The 17,909-nt window shown below is 43.9% G+C and overlaps 1 protein-coding gene across 3 annotated transcripts in view; it reads right to left on the reverse strand.

Moving 5' to 3' along the window:
• Positions 1–17,909, reverse strand: part of ASPH (aspartate beta-hydroxylase) — a 211,246-nt gene that overhangs the window by 176,070 nt on the left and 17,267 nt on the right. Inside the window, exon 1 of one of the 3 annotated variants that reach the window (XM_030553156.1) lies at positions 2,434–2,675. The exons of the other annotated variants lie outside the window; for them this stretch is intronic. Within the exon in view, the coding sequence (XP_030409016.1) occupies positions 2,434–2,503 (70 nt within the window). The 5' untranslated portion in view covers positions 2,504–2,675. Of the gene's footprint in view, positions 1–2,433; positions 2,676–17,909 lie in introns of those variants that run through there. 3 annotated transcript variants of the gene reach the window in all.

Raw genomic sequence — 17,909 nt, forward strand, 5'->3', positions numbered from 1 at the left:
ATGTATTTGGAGAATATCTTAACCTTCAAGGTGTTTCTTGGAGACATTAAAGTTACAATGAAAAAAATCCAGCTAAAAATAAGAAAGCTCAAATTTTTTTTTTAAAAGTAAAAATACCAAAATAGATGAACACTGTTTTACAAGAACACACACCACATTATAAACAAATAAAATGAATAAACAGAATAATCAAATTTTTTCCTGGATTTTCTCACAGGTGAAGGGAGTCAGCCAATACGATTAATTAGAAGGAAAAGGAACTAGTGATTATTTAGATGTGTAACATGCATGCACTTCAAGCCCACTGGGAAAAGCAAAAACTTTACAAAAAGGGTATTATAATCAAACAATACAGCAGCTAAGTTACTGTAATAGCTCAACTTTTCAAAGGTTGCCAGACAATACAGTTAACCCAAATAGTTTAGGCCAAATCTTTGCCGAATTAAAAAGATATGTTATGCGTTTTTCAAATACAAGGAATATTTAAGCATCATTAATGTACTGTGATTAAGATTTGTGTTTAATATCAGTATTATCATATTAAGTCTAATCAAATATTTGTTTGCCACCTTTAGTAGGATTAATTAGGCAAAACTAGACCTAAATGTTCACAAGTTATCTCTCATACTAAAAGGTAGTAGCCCTAGATAAGGGTAGAGGAAGTAGGGATAGTGGTAGCCTCTTTAGCTGACTTACATGACAGAGTGACAGGGGACAGAGGGGAAGTCAGCGCAGAAGGACTTCCAGTCCCTCCTTGTTGTCAGGATCACAAATATACTAAGCTAACCCTTCACCATATTCATGGTGTTATATGCAGAGTAAAGACAGTCCCAAAAATAGCTGCCTTAGCTCAGTTGTTATTGCAATATTTATAATGGAAAAAAATCTATTTAATATTGATCCTAGAAGCACAGATTATAAAAGAAAAAATCAAGTATAGAATTCTGTTTCTTTGACATTCTAACCATAACATTCCCCTAGTATGGTGTTTCCAATAATCTTTAGAAAAAGATTAAGACAGTTTAACCTCATGCTTGGACATATGAGTATAGTTCAATACACTCGTGATTACTGGTTAAATTCACAAGGGAAGGTTACAGGCAAAGATAAACGACGTGTTGTAATATATTCAGCAAATATTACAAATCACATAAAAATGCCCTGGCTAAGAAGTTACTGCATGTTTACAGAGAGCATAGATAAATACGCCATTTTATAAGCACATCCAGCTCTTACAAGAACATAAATCACAACTATGTTTCATAAGAGTTTATATTAAATGGGTGTTTTAAAAGAAGTCTGTGACAAAGATCTTATATTGTATTATTAAAGAAAACTATTTGTATTTGCATAAGCAAATAGCATGATTCTATTTTACACATCTATACTCTTTTCCTGTGTGGCATTTTCTTTACCACTATTTGTCTCTGGAAAAAGGACTGTGGTACCACAGAGCAACAAGACAGGACATCTAAATAATACAGTTTTTTTTAATTAAATAAGTAACCTAATATTACTGCTGCACACTTCCATTTCTAAAATAGTTTTATCCAAGTCTCGCAGAATCAGATCCTACAACACAGACATCATCTGTTACAAGTGTAGCTTCAATTTGCAAGCTTTGACTCCCAACCTCTAAGTGCTTTGAACAATTTTGCTATAGGGAACTCAAACAAAAACAGACCTGCTCTACTTGCACCAATTTTTTTTTTAAAGCAAATGTTAAATTAGTCACCATAAGATTCATTCACCGTTTTCAGAGGCAAACATATATACAAAGAGTCACAGCTAAACGCTAACTAACCATTAAGGAATACTAACTCTGGATTTGAACTCATTCCAGGATGTTAATTCAACTTTGAAGTCCTTTCTCTGCACATATCAGCTATGTAGAAAGTAGGTCAGTTTCCATATCTGGAAAGCCTTTGCTTACCCTGCCATATGTCTTTATACAGATATCATAAGTGTCTTGAACTGCATAATACTCTTCAACAACAAATATTAAGCTACTTGTTATGACTGGTTTCTATGAATAAAGAGGTTATGTGGGAACAAATTTCTTCATTTACCTATGGTTCTTAATATGCTCAGAAATTTGCTCTACTTCAAATAAATAAGTATATAAAAACAAACAAACAAACAGCATGTTCAAGTGCAACCTTCCCATTTCAATAGGAATACTCAACTTATTTTTTTAGCATAGTATGACTGACCACCTGCCATAAACCTAGGAAAAAAGATCTCTACTTCAGAATTCATTTAAATAGCAAAATTAAACAGTTTGCAATGGAGAGCAAAATAGTAAACTGAATCCAAAGCACCCACATACTACAATAAGCCGGTTATTCTGTTGAGCACAAAAAACAGACACAGCCAAAGGACAATTACACATTTTTTTTTGGTTAGTTTCTGTCAAAGGTTAGAATTATACTGAATCTTCAGTCATGGCGTTAGTGTCCCTATCCATGGATAAAAAAAGTATATTGGAGTCCAAAATCAACATCCAAGAGGAATAAGGAACGAGTTACCCTCAATCTAGTCTTGCAACAGTGGCGCACACACACAAAAAAGTTTAATAAAGCTAACTCAGCTAGAACCTGAAACTGGACCTGACTGCAAACTCTTCTCCAAAGCTATTTTTAGAGCAATCTTCACAAGCTACAGGCTTTTAAGCACTCATAAGGAAATCCAGTGCTGGCGACAATCAAATTTACTCCTCCTCTTAACAAAGCATTCTGGATAGTTGGTCCTTTCTCCTCCCTTAATCCCTAAACACCAAACATACCAGGCAAATGAAACAGAACAAACTGTGCTGCTGTATTTTTTGTAGTAAGTCATGCCTCAATGCCCAAGTTGTAAGGGCATTAGATCCAGCAGTACAAACTAAAACAAAAGTCTGAACCCAGAATCTGTCTGTGTAGCATTTTTCAAGCTAGCCTTCACCCAAGAAACTTACTTTGTTTGGCACATACACTTTTTCCTAACATCCTGAGTAGTTTACTTGAAACTTGTTGCTGTCCACATTAAGGATAAAACACAGCTAAAAAACTACAAATGAAAAAATCTCTTAAACATGACTACTAAGAACCTCCAGGAATTCATATTTATTCTCTGAGTATTTCAACTGCACCTCAACTTTGCCTCTAGCATTCTTAAATTGGGTCAGGGCTAGTAGCCATTTTGCATTAGCAAAAAAGAATGAACATTGACTTCAGTTCCAAAATGACTTCTCAAACTCAGCAGCGTGCGCGCGCGCCACACACACACACACACACACACCACACAACACACACACACACACACACACCACACACACACACACACACACAGTTGTTAGTTTTTTTAAACTTATTAAATGAGCATTTTCCTACAAAGCCCATGTTGATTTTACCAAGGGTAACCACATCATCTCTCTAGAACAGGGGTCTCAAACACACGGCCCACGGGGCCATTTCCTGCTGCCCACCAACCAGCCCGCGCTGCTCCCTGACGTCCCTGCGGCGGGAGGGAGGGGAACCGCGGCCAATGGGAACTTCAGGGGAGGTAATCTGGAGGCGCGTCAAGCAACACGCGGAGCCCTGCGTCCCCCTCCCCCAGGGACATGGTTCCAGCTACTTCCCAGAAGGTCCTTGGCTGGCTGCTGGCCCCGGTGTGCGTCGCTGCCACCCCAGAGCCTGAAGCCCTCCTACACCCTGTCCCTCAACTCCCTGCCTTGAGCCCCCTGCCTGCATCCCACACCCCTGCCCTAAGCTCCCTGCCTGCACCCCGCATCTCACACCCCAACCCCGTGCCCTGAGCCCCCTGCTGCATCCCACACCCTTCTGCACCCCAACTCCCTCTCTGCTCCTCAACCCCCTGCTGCACCCCACACCCCAACCCCATAACCTGAGCCCCCTGCCTGCACCTCAACTCCCTGCCCGGAACCCCCTGCTGCACCCCACACCCCATGCCCTGAGCCCCCTACTGTATTCCCACACCTCTTCCTGCACCCCAATCCCCTGCCCTGAGCCCCTGCCTGAACCCGAAACCAACCTGCTGGTGCACCCAAACTCCCTGCCCTGAGCCCCGTGTCGCATCCCACACCCCTCCTGCAGCCCAACTCCCTGCCCTGAGCCCCCTGCTGCACCTCAACTCCCTGCCCTGAGCCCCTGCCACACCCCTCATGCACATTCTGGGGGCAGGGAGGAGACGGAGCTGGGGTGGGGACTCAGGAAAGGGGTAGGAATAGGAGCAAGGAAGGGATGAGAAGAGGAGGGGCCTCATGGAAGGGTGGAGTGGGGGCAGGGCTGGAGGCAGCGAGGGGGGATGTGTCAGTGATGCAGCCCTTGGGCCAATGAAACTAGCCCTCATGTGGCCCTCATAGTCATTTGAGTTTGAGACCCCTGCTCTAGAAGCATAATATTTCTAAAATAATGTGACATAATCAAATATAGAGGCATCCTTCACCTTCTTTCCGGTTCTGAAAACCTGCACACAGCTGTTATCATTTAAAACTAAACCGATTCAGTGGTAACCAACATCCACAGTGATGCTCTGATAGAAAAATTAGATAATTGTGACAATGCTACATTCCGCATATTTAATCCTTAATGTCCTTCATCCTCAAAAGCTCTCTTTAGGTCACAATGTCTTCCCTATGCTGAAAAAACAAGGCAGGTAATTTACCAACAACAGTACTATACTATAGACAGGGATATGGCCATTTATTTTTTAAAATCACCAAATATGGCAATAAGCTCTTGATTTGTAAACTCCTTGTGGGAGGAAATCTGAGGGCTTGTCTACATCAGAAAGTTGCAGCGCTGGTGAGGGAGTTACAGCGCTGCAACTTTGAGAGTGTCCACATCTGCAGGGCATCACCAGCGCTGCAACTCCCTGTTTGCAGCGCTGGCCGTACTCCCGTTTTGTTATCGGGTGTAGAGGATCCAGCGCTGGTGATCCAGCGCTGGTAATGCAATGTAGACACTCACCAGCGCTTTTCTTGACCTCCGTGGAAGGAGGAAGCCTCTGGTAATCAAGCTGGTTTCCTTTCCCGGTTTGCTCCTCGGTCCCGGAGCCAGCCAGCAAACCGCAGGGAAGGAGACCTGCTTGCTCGGGTTCCGGGACGAGAGAGCAAACCGGGAACGCCGCGGTTTGCTCTCTCGGTCCAGGAGCCAGCCAGCAAACCGCAGGGAAGGAGACCTGCTTGCTCCGGGGTTCCGGGACCGAGAGAGACAAACGGGAAAGGAAACCAGCTTCGCCGCGGTTTGCTCTCTCGGCCCGGAACCAGAGCAAGCAGGTCTCCTTCCCGCGGTTTGCTGGCTGGCTCCGGGACCGAGAGAGCAAAACCGCGGCTGTTCCGGTTTGCTCTCTCGGTCCCGGAAACCACGAGCAAGCAGGTCTCCTTCCCTGCGGTTTGCTGGCTGGCTCGGGACCGAGAGAGCAAACCGCGGCGTTCCCGGTTTGCTCTCTCGGTCCCGGAACCCCGAGCAAGCAGGTCTCCTTCCCTGCGGTTTGCTGGCTGGGCTCCGGGGACGACGAGAGCAAACCGCGGCGTTCCCGGTTTGCTCTCTCGGTCCCGGAACACCGAGCAAGCAGGTCTCCTTCCCCGCGGTTTGCTGGCTGGCTCCGGGACCGAGAGAGCAAACCGCGGCGTTCCCGTTTGCTCTCTCGGTCCCGGAACCCCGAGCAAGCAGGTCTCCTTCCTGCGGTTTGCTGGCTGGCTCCGGGACCGAGAGAGCAAACCGCGGCGAAGCTGGTTTCCTTTCCCGGTTTGCTCTCTCGGTCCCGGAACCCCCCTTGAAGCCGCCCAACAGCGCTGCAGTGTGGCCACATCTAACACCACTTGCAGCGCTGGTTGCTGTAAGTGTGGCCACTCTGCAGCGCTGGCCCTCTACAGCTGTACTAATACAGCTGTAACAACCAGCGCTGCAAAATTTTAGATGTAGACATGGCCTAATACAAAAGCTTTGTTGGGTGAATGGGGGCTCCCAGTCCAAGGTTTTGCTGGTGGCCGCTCTGACAATTGTTCCTAAAATACTTGACTAACTTTAGGAAAAACAAATAAATATGTTCATATACAGGTCCAAATCAGTGTAATTATTTATGTATGGTTTTTTGCCGACTCAATAATAAAACAACACACAGTTGTCTGCATTCTTTACTGAATCTAAACAGAATGGAAACACAAATGCAGTGCTTTGCATGTTCTTATGTTTTTTGCTTGCTTTTTTTTTTTATAGTGACTGCTAGCTAGCGAGTCTGTTTCTATTAAAAGTGATATTTCTCTGTTAATATCACTTTTTCATACCAGCAGTCTTGCTAGCTAGGAGGCAGTGAAAAGTGATATTTGTAACAGACTTGTTCAGCCCTGGTAAACTGGAGGACAAATTTAAGCCTTGGATTGGGAGATGGGTAGGGAAGCAGAGTGGGCCAGGGGAGGCAGCAGGGGCCAGAGGCGATGAGGTGGTGACCCTGGACAGGGCCAGAGCCCAAACCCTGCAGCCATAGAATGGAGCCTGTTGCTGCATGGCCAGAGAACAGAGCCCATCACCCCAGAGCTGTAGCCAGAAGCCTGAACCTCACCACTCCTGGGAAGGTGGGGAACTCTTCACAGATGTTTGGCATTTGTGGCTCTGCAGCTTCCACCCGCCCTCTCTCCACGCCTCAATCACTGCCCACGAGGCTGTGGCCGCATCTGAGAAACACTGAATCATAGTGTATGTTTATAGTTGTCAAAACAGCATTTTCAGCTATCCGTGTGAGATAGACTATACACAGTAATTACCTTAACTGGTCCCCATTATATGGCCATTGTCTCCACCACCTATTCTGTCTCTTTTCTCTATTATTTGAATTCCCTTCCTATTTTGAATCACAAGTTGTATTCAGTGAGCACTGCCAAGTCAGAGTAGATGCAAAGATTTTAAAATTTGTGTTTGGTTATGCCTTCTTTAACAAAAATAAGGGGCTTTGAAGAAATTTATAGTTGGTAGATGATCTGATTTTTAAAATTAGTTGATTATGGTTTCTCTACACGTATTTTTTCCTGAATTACTATTATCATTTAATAAGCGGCATCTCCCATTAACACCTTATTTTCCTCTCTAATGTTGTGAATTATTTGCAATTGTATTTTAGGAATTACGGTTTCTTATCAATAAAAGTAGAGTAAGTATGTTTATATTCTGCAAGGCAGTAATACCGTATTTGCAAAGATACCTACAGTAAAAACAATGTTATCCAGAATTTTACCAACCAGAAAGTTCTAGTAACTGGCATTTCCCTCCCAGGCCCCACACCACCTTCTGAGCCTCAGAGAACCAAGGGCTTTCAGCAGGGAGCCTAGACTTTCTTGTGCCCTCTCCCATCACAGGATTTACCCTGCCAACCCCTGGCTCACCCCAACCTTCTACCCTTAGAGTTGCAAACTATGATTTCATGATCACTTTCACTCAAGCTTCCTTCTACTTTCAAATTCTCAATGAATTCCTCCCTATCTGTTAAAATCAAGTCTAGAACAGCTTCCCCCTAGTAGCTTTTTCAACCTTCTGAAATAAAAAGTTGTCTGCAATGCAGTCCAGGAACTTATTGGATAGTCTGTGCCCCGCGGTGTTATTTTCCCAACATATATCTGGATAGTTGAAGTCCCTCATCACCACCAAATCTTGGGCTTTGGATGATTTTGTTAGTTGTTTAAAAAAATTATTTTGCCTTCTGCAGGAAATTTCTGAATGTATACTTTTTGTTCTAAAGCAGGATACCCCCCACCCCATTTTGGAACTTCCTGCAGAATGGAGATTCCAGATTTCAACCAGCTCTACCTAAAACCAAGATTGGGACCATGTCATATGAGAGGCTGTACAAACAGCAAAAAAAAAATAATCACTATCCTATAGTCTAATTACAGACTGTATGCAAGAGTGAGTGTAAAACACACACAAAGGGCAGTTAAGAGAGGACAGCAAAAGACCCTGAAGGTGAAAGTGGAAGTCTGAATTTGATAAAATGATGCAGAAGGAGCCATGGTAAAAGGTTCTAATGAGAAAATGGCATTCAGAATGTACGAGGAAGAGAATCATTAATGCTGTATTTTGCAAGGGGGAATGTAGCATCATAGAAATCAGTAAGGAGGACACGGTAATCCAAAAGTGATATGAAGACTTGGACAAGTGTTTGAGCTGCGTGGACAGATTTAACATTGGTACTGATTACCTGTTTCCAATAATTACATAGAATGAGACCATTAACTTAAGTTTAGGATAAGTGAAGGTCATTTATTACAACTTCCATTATGTTTCTAGGATTTAAAAAAAATAAAATCGGTGATCAGTCCAGACTAGTTAATGTTGAACAAACAAGTTTTTCTTTCTTTCTTCCCACTAAAATGCATATATCTTGTTACAGAAACTATAAAGTCGATTCAGTTAAAAAAAAGCTATTGATGAAAGTCAGTATAAAAAGAGGATTACGTAATACTTTTCACTGAAGCAAACAGTTTTGAAAAATATTTTCATCATATGATGTTGGACAGTTCTATAAGATTTAGCCAAGGTAATCTATTTTACATTAAAAAACAGCACAAAAGTAGATACTGCTTGCATATACAGTGACTGAACTACTAGTGTTAAGTTCTTACTTTTCTAATGATGTTTTGGAGATTTGTTGAGTGCCAGCATTGCTCTGTTGATAACATTCTCCTCTAGTAGAAAGTTATGCAAGGGTAAGCAGTGCAAGTCAGCATGCTAGAAGAGTATACGGCACTATGGAGGAGGCTCCATCCTTAAGCTGTTCCTTTCTAGATTTTGTAATGTTAGAGATTTATAAAAAAAAAATAAATAGAATTTTCATCAAGTATATATAAAGATTTTTTCTTGGGTATTAACCATTAGGCTTTCAGCATTAACTTTGTTAATGGGGGAAGAGGGACAGTTAAAAAAAAAAAAAAAGGTAGAACTTGTATTGCAGATTTAAAATTTCAAATGAATACATTTAACTTATCAAAATATTCTTAAACCTATTCTTTATTCCAACTTGTGTTCCTTTCACCTTGTTGTTAAAACTGTGTGGAACACCTGATCAGCATTAAACTTCTTAGTGAAGACTGAAGTAAAACAGGCATTAAACATCTCAGCCGTCTTGATATTATTAATTATTAGCTCTCCTTCCTTGCTCAGTAGTGGACCTACAATTTCCGTGTTTTTCCCTTGTTTCTAATTTATTTAATAGAACTTCTTACTGTCTTTTCCTTGGTGCAACTCATTTTCTGCCTTAGCCTTTCTGATTTTCTCCTAACATGCTTATGCTATTTCCTTTGTAAGCCTCCTCAGCAATCTGTCCATGTTCGCACTTTTTGTCAGATTCCATACGATTTTCAGGTTCCTAAAGGGTTCCTGATGAGGCCATATTGGCCCCTTACTATTCTTCCCATCTTTCCTTCAAATTCAGTTTGAAATTGTGCCTTTAATATTATCTCAGAAGATGCCAGTGCTCAGCTCCTTTTCCCCCCCTTAGATTTTCTTCCCTGCACTGATAGTTTCTGGTCACCAGAGCCATGAAGATGTTAAAACTAGTAGATCTCATGCTCTCAGACCTAGTTTTTACTTATTGATTAGAAGAAGGCAAAAAATACCTTTCCTGTTTTTTCAATTACCTATCAGTTTCTTAACTCTGAATGACCTTGTCAGTGAACTGAACTCATTGAATAAAAACTGAAAGAAAGAAAATATTCTCTCTGCTCCTGGAGGAGAGGCTGATGCTGTCAAAAGTTGGTTTAGCACTTCCAATTCTGGTCCCCGGAGCGTACACAGCAACATCCATTAGTTCAGTGCTTTGACTTTCTTTAAAAATTTCAGCCAGTGTACTACTTATTTGTTTAAATGCTTAATTTAAACTATTTTAATGGATCATAGTGAGTTCAGAGTAATATAGGCTATCAATTTCAAACTCAATTTTAATATATTTCTTTTTTAAAATATGCATTTAATTTTTTTAAAATCTGCTTTTTTTAAGTTTTTCTTTTATCCACCCTAATTGCTTCATTATTAATGGTGGACTTTAACAGTGTTACATCTATCAAATTTTGAAAAAAAGTGTGCGCACACACACATAGTAGGTACACTTAAAATTGCTTTTCAATTCACAGACCAAAACAATTAAATCCTAAAGCATCACTTAAAGTTGTAAATACATAAGGAAGAGAAATATTAAATTTGTAGATCTTTAGTATCAGCAAGCCAGGAAATTATTCTAAGTCAAGTTGATAGATTTACAAAAAATGAGTATAACAATGCAGAATTAAGTTTATTAATTGTCTGTTACCCTACAGTAAAAGTCTGCTTCATAACAGAAACAGATTTAAGATACTATTTAAATTACTTTTGAATAGGACAACAAAAGTGTAAGAAACTGTGCGTACATATACACACAAGCTCTCCGTGATAGAACATTAAGGTTATAAGCTGCCTATCATGTTTCTAAGAAGTAGTTTGACACTCGTAGTTAGTATTTTTCTAATAGAAGAAATGGTTACTTAATATAACTGGTTCTTCAAGATGTGATGCAGCCATGTATTCCACCTAGGTGTATGCACACCCAGCGCACCAGAGCCAGACATATTACTTAACAGTACCCATAAAGGGGTGGCACACGCGTCTCCTACCTGTACTCCCTCCCCTGGCTACATAAGGTGGTGCTGCCCCAACCCTCCCTCAGTTCCTTCGCACCAAACAGCTGCCAAACACTGTTCTTCCTCCTCACTCAACCATGCAGCAGTTACGCCATGAAATATAGGTATCTGAGCTCAGGATGCAAGGTGTAGCCATGATTCCAAATTAGTAGGTTGAGATGGAGAGGCAGCAGTATGGGAGGCTGAACAGACAGCAAGAGAAGAACAGAGAACCACCACCACTATTTCAGCTAGGCTGGGTCAATAAGAATGAGCCAGCCTTGAGTTTGAGTATGACCCAGGGAATGACCTGGACTGAGATAGAAAACCTTGGACTGGGAGCCTGGACTGAGGCCCTCTCGAGAGCAGAACCAATAACATTTCTTGTTGTCCCAGTGAATACGTGTCTTCAAGGACCTTTCATGACTTAGGAAAAAATACCTGGCAAGATGGTACACGAGATTATTCTGAAACCCAGTAAGTGAATGGCTATCAGAGTAATGTTCTCTTCTACGCAGAGCAACCTGGAGTGTACTCCCCTGTTCACATAATACATCGCAGCGGTATTCTCAGTGAGTATGTGAACCACTGAGTCTTCAAGGCAGTGCCGAAAAAGGTGTGACATGCACTGCATATGGCCCGAAGCTCTAGCACGCCGATATGTAGTGAGGCCCCCCGCTCCAACCCATCCCTGTACTTTCAGCGATACCAGGTGCCCCCCTCCCCTCCAATCCATCAGGGAGAGTCAGTAATAATCAACTTGGCTGGCAAGAGCCAAACAGACCTTGGTAAACATTCTGTGGAAGTATCCACCATTGCAAGGTATCCAGGACCAGCGAACAGAGATGAACTATCCTGTCTAGAGGATGAACAGTAGGACAGCAGACTGTCCTAAGTCATATTTGAAGGGGGCGAATACACAATCTTGTACACTGGACCACCTGTGTGCAAATGGACATGTGGTCCAAGCACCTGAGAGACATCTAAACTGTTGTGGAGGCTGCAAACAGTCAGCAGAAATGCTCTTGAGGAAATGAAATCTACTAGGGATGTAAATATCATTTAAAAAGTTAACTGTTTAAACTATTGAAAAATATTTAGTTGAAACAGTTAACCAATTAAAGGGCCAGCTGGCCAGCACAGGGCTGCTCTGGACGGTTCTGGGGTTAACAATTAAGGCAGATTAACTGGTAACACTAATGCTTACTAGTTAGATTTTTAGGGATGTAAAATGTTAACAGTGTCCCAATGAATTCAATTTTCTGAGTGGTAGCCAACACTGACTTTCCAGTGTTCAGGATGAGACCCTGATGGGTCAAACAAGTTCAGTGTGGTACCATCATGAGCAAGAACTTCCCCCCTGGATCTGCCAAGATGTGAATTCCCCTCCTTGTGAGATATGCCCAACAACCACCACACATTTAGTAAAAACTCTGGGGATGTTCTACCACAACAAACTCAAGGAACTCTCTCTGGCTAGGCAAAATCACCACATGAAAAGTAGGGGTTCAGAGCAGCAAACCCATTGTTTTGAGACCATGCAAGGTCAATAGAGTGACCATTCAGAACCTCCCATACTGGATATATCTGTTGATGCTGCAAAGGTTGAGGGTGGGTCTTATGCCACCCTTGCATATGGATACTGGGAAGTACCTTCTCCACTGCTCCCAAAGCCAGAAGAAAAAGAGACCTGCTTGAGAAGCAATATCTCATGATAGGCGTCCCTAAAGAGAGACAGGGGAGGAAAGATGGGGAGGTGGTTTGAAGAGGAAATTGATAGCATAACTGATAAGATAGTGCTTAGGATCCAGCCATTGGTGGTGAGGGAGCCTAAAGCATTGTGAAAGCAAGCCAGCCTTTCCCCAAAGGGCACAGATGAGGTGAGAGAAGCAACAAATTACAACAGTGCTATGAACCAAGGAGTCAAAATGGGTGCTTGGACTATTCGAACCTTAAGCCCAACTGCTTTCTTCTATGAGATCTATCATTCTTTCTGGGGTAATCACATTGCCTCGGAGGAGGGAAAGGCTGTCCAAGCATGCACTGATGATGATACTGCTGCCGCCACTGTTGATCATCATAGTAGTGCCTCTGCACCGCCAGCACATACACTCTGAAGGACCAAATGATAGCCCTTGAAAGAGAGCAGAGTCTCATATGTTTCACCGGAGAGCCGTTTTCGGCTGTCAAAGGGCAAATCTTCAATGGCTGCCTGGACATCGGGGCAATGCCAGAATTCCACAGACAGGAAGCCCTGGTCATGACAACTGCAGAGGCCATATCTAGTGTGGACTGCAAAGATGTCTTAGCTACCAAGCAACCCTCAGTGACAAATGCCCAAAACTCCTCTTGCAAAGCTTTAGGCAGCTGGTCTACAAACTCTGATCCAACTATCCAGCTGAAGTCATACTTGGATAGCAAGGCTTGCTGGTTAGCAATTCATATTTATAAGGAAGAGCTATAAATCTTTCCGCCCATGAGGTCCAACCACTCAGAGTTCCTATCCTTGGGGGTGAACGTGAACCAGCCCTGCTGGGCTCCATCATTCAATGTAGTTACAACTAGGAAATTTGAGGCCAGACAGCAGTAAAACTCCTCAAAAACTCTGTATGGAATGAAACAGTGCTTTTCCAAGCACTTAGCCACAAGTGGTACTGAAGCCAACGTGCATCACTGATAGGGAAGGCAACTCTACCAATTTGCGGATGTTCTCTTCCAAGAACTCTACCTGGATACAGACTGGAACAGCTATATGCTGCAATAAATCTTGGTATGTCTTAAAATCCTCTAGTACTGAAGGTAAGGACAAGAGAGGCAGCACATCATCATCTTAACTGTACCAAAGCTGGATTCTGTTCCAGAGCTCATGGATTCAGACGGGACAACTCTGGAGGCTCTGCAGGGAGCAGCATTTCCATGCCTGGCGTCAAGGTTCCTTCCCTAATCTGAACTTTAGGGTACAGATGTGAGGACCTGCATGGATACTGCTAAACTTAATTACTAGCTTAGATCTGGTAATTCTGCCACCATCCAGAACTTTTAGTGTCTGGATCACTTCTTGTCCCCCTCAAAACCTTCCCCTCCCTGGGTTGCCTTGAAAGGCTTTACCAATTCCCTGGCGAACACAGATCCAAACCCCTTGGATCTTAAAACAAGGAGAAATTAACCATCCCTCCTTATTTCCCCCCACCAATCCCTGGTGAGTCCAGATCCAATCCCCTTGGATCTTAAAACAAGGAAAAATCAATCAGGTTCTTAAAAAGAAAGCTTTTAATTAAAGAAAGAAAAGTAAAAACATCATCTCTGTAAAATCAGGATGGAAAATACTTGACAGGGCAATCAGATTTATATAGCCTAGAAGAACCCCCTCTAGCCTTAGGTTCAAATTTACAGCAAGCAGAGGTAAAATCCTCTCAGCAAAAAAGGTACATTTACAAGTTGAGAAAACAAAAATAAAACTAATCCGCCTTCCCTGGCTGTTACTTACAATTTTGAAACATGAGAGACTGATTCAGAGAGATTTGGAGAGCCTGGATTGACGTCTGGTCCCTCCTAGTCCCAAGAGTGAACAACACCCAAAGCAAAGAGCACAAACAAAGACTTCCCTCCACCAAGATTTGAAAGTATCTTGTCCCCCCATTGGTCCTCTGGTCAGGTGTCAGCCAGGTTTACTGAGCTTCTTAACCCTTTACAGGTAAAAGACGCATGAACCTGTAACTAGCTGTTTATGACACCAGGGCTTGTGGCAGATTGGTCATCTCTGCAAACCCAGCTGACAATCTTGCCTTCCAGAAAGATGACAAGTGGGATACCTGCGACTGAGGAGCGTCCCACAGATTCTATGGAGGCCGTTGATGTGGATACGGTATTGGTGGCCACTACACACCAGACAAGGTACCTCCAACCTGACCACAAGATGCATGCCAATCCTGGTACCTGTAACGGTCCATCAATAACCCTCAATACTGGTCAGGTGACAGAGAGCGGAAGGAGGACACCCAAATTCAGACACAGAGAAGTCTTGGGATCTCAGAGACAAGGGTGGAGAAAGACCAGAGGGAGTGCGTAGCAGGTCTGTCTCATCTGTCATCCCAAACAAGGCGGAAGCAGTGCTGCTGATGGAAGTAGTACCATCAGTCCTGAGTATGCTGATGTCAGAAGCAGCACTGGTCCTGAAGCAAACAGTGGTATGGGACTGTCTGTGGTACCAATATCGATGATAGTGAAAGTCAGCACAGAAGCATTTGCAGTGCCGACTGCAGCAAGGTTCCCCTGTGAAAGGGGAATACTGGGGAGCAGTACTAATAGACTGGGGAGCAGTACTAATAGACTAATAGTTCAGTGGCTCGTTCAATTCACGGGGCTATAGCTGATGCAGCCTGGCAAAGTCCTGAATCCAAGCGATCAGAACCAAAAGGCAGAATAAGTGTGTAGCTATATGGTAAACCACCCAACATGGAAACTGTTGGTACTGGCATGTCCCTCATCAGTACCAGGCATCCACTGAGTTGAGAAGCTGGAACAAGAGTTGGTGGTACAGGGTTTCTAACCTCCCTACTTGGTACCAGTGAAGGGCTAAAGGGACCCCACAACACCCTGCACACCAGCACCAACTCCATGCCAGTCTATGCTTTTCTGGGGAGGCAGAAGAGTCACTCCATGACCAAGAAGAGTCTAATTGGGTCTTATGCAACCTTTTCCTCAGCACAGTTTATGGAAAACAGCTCCTGTTTCTTCAGAGAGGCACCCGCTCCAAAATGTGAAGCAGCAGCATTCTCAGAGCTCAAGGGTAATCTCCAAACCAATGAGGGCTTTGGTACCAAAGCAGAATGCATGGCCTACCCAAGCAGGTGCTGCTTCAGATAAAGGTCCCAAGGCCACGAGAGTCTGTTTATTAAGCAATATGCAGATCACGCTAAGCTCCTTCACATGGACTGCACGTGGAGTTCGCTCCCCAAAACAAAGGACAATGTTTAAACCCCAGTGAAGGCATTACCAAGGGAAACTACTACAATTAACATTACTCTAAGGCCTGGTCTACACTACGTGTTTAAACCGAATTTAGCAGCGTTAAACCAATCTAACCCTGCACCCGTCCATACAACGAGGCCCTTTATATCGATGTAAAGGGCTCTTTAAATTGGTTTCTGTACTCCTCCCCAACGAGAGAAGTAGCGCTGAAATCGGTATTGCCATATCGGATTAGGGTTAGTGTGGCCGCAAATCAACGATATTGGCCTCCAGGCGGTATCCCACAGTGCACCATTGTGACCGCTCTGGAAAGCGATCTGAATTTGGATGTACTGGCCAGGTAGACAGGAAAAGCCCCGTGAACTTTTGAATTTCATTTCCTGTTTGCCCAGCGTGGAGCGCTGATCAGCACGGGTGGTGATGCAGTCCCAAATCCAAAAAGAGCTCCAGTATGGACCGTACGGGAGATACTGGATCTGATCGCTGTATGGAGAGACAAATTTGTTCTATCAGAGCTCCATTACAGAAGACGAAATCACAAAGCATTAGAAAAAATTTCCAGGCTATGACAGACAGAGGCCACAGCACAGTGCTGTGTGACAAGCGTAACGGAAAGCCAAAGAATCAAATGGACACTCATGGAGGGAGGGAGGGGGTACTGAGGACTCCAGCTATCCCACAGTCCCCAGCAGTCTCCAAAAAGCATTTGCATTCTTGGCTGAGTGCCCAATGCCTGTAGGGTCGAACACATTGTCCGGGGCGGTTCAGGATATATGTCATCAATTTACACCCTTCCCCCCCCCCGGAAAGAAAAGGGGGAAAAAACGTTTCTCGCCTTTTTTCAATGTCACCCTATGTCTACTGCATGCTGCTGGTAGACAGGGTGCTGCAGTGCTGAACACCAGCATCCCCTTCCCGGTGGCAGACGGTACAATATGACTGCTATCCATCAGCAGCAGCAGCCCGTGAGTGCTCCTGGCTGGCCTCGGGGAGGTTGACTGGGGGCACCTGGGTAAAAATGGGAATGATTCCTGGAAGATGGTACAAAACGGCAGGTAATCGTCTTCATCATAGCAACTGGAGGCTGAGCTCCATCAGCCCTCCCTCTTTCATGTCTAAAGAAAAGATTCCGTACTGCCTGGACTATCATAGCAGTGGAAGACTTCCTCCCCCTCATTTTATCTCACTAAAAAGTCAGTGTTTCTTATTCCTGCATTCTTTATTACTTCATCACACAAATGGGGGGACACTACCACGGTAGCCCAGGAGGGTTGGGGGTGGAGGGAAGCAATGGGTGGGGTTGTTGCAGGGGCACCCCCTAGAATGGCATGCAGCTCATCATTTCTGCGGGATCTCTGGGGCTCTGACATGGAGCGGCTCTGCTCTCTGGTTCTCTAGTACACTTGCCTCATATTCTAGGCAGGACTGACTATTTTTAGACAAAACAAAGAATGGAATGACGTGGGGAGTCATTCCCATTTTTGTCCATGCATCCCCGGCCGACCTCAGTGAGGCCAGCCAGGAGCACCCATGACAGCAGCAGACGGTACAGAACGACTGATAACCATCATCTCATCGCCAATTTACAATGGCATGGCAAACGGTGCAATAGGGATGGTAACCGTCTCTGCTACTTTGCAAAGGCAAATGAATGCTGCTGTGTAGCACTGCCGTACCGCGTCTGTCAGCAGCATGCAGTACACATACAGTGACAGTGATAAAAGGCAAAACGGGCTCCATGGTTGCCATGCTATGGCATCTGCCAGGGAATCCAGGGAAAAAGGGCGTGAAATGATTGTCTGCCGTTGCTTTCATGGAGGAAGGATTGAGTGACGACATTTACCCAGAATCACCGGCGACACTGTTTTTGCATTGGAATCTCAACCCAGAATTCCAATGGGTGGGGGAGACTGCAGGAACTATGGGATAGCTGTGGGACAGCTACCCACAGTGCAACGCTCCGGAAATCGACGATAGCCTCGGTACATGGACGCACACCACCGAATTAATGTGCTTAGTGTGGCCACGTGCATTTGACTTTATACAATCTGTTTTACACAACCGGTTTATATAAAATCAGAATAAGCCCGTAGTGTAGACATACCCTAACACTGAGTGTACTACTAACTATACACAATGGGGGAGTGGGGGAGAGAAACTGAACTAGTTGTGAGGTTTAGACCAAAGAACTCCACCTCGAGCCACGAGTAATAAAAAGGAACTGAGAGTGCGCTGGGGTGGCGCTGCCTGATGGAGCCAGGAAGGGAATATGGCCATGATGTGCAAGTGACTC

The sequence above is a fragment of the Gopherus evgoodei genome, chromosome 2 (genome assembly GCF_007399415.2).
Source record: "Gopherus evgoodei ecotype Sinaloan lineage chromosome 2, rGopEvg1_v1.p, whole genome shotgun sequence".
NCBI classification, from domain to species: Eukaryota; Metazoa; Chordata; order Testudines; family Testudinidae; genus Gopherus; species Gopherus evgoodei.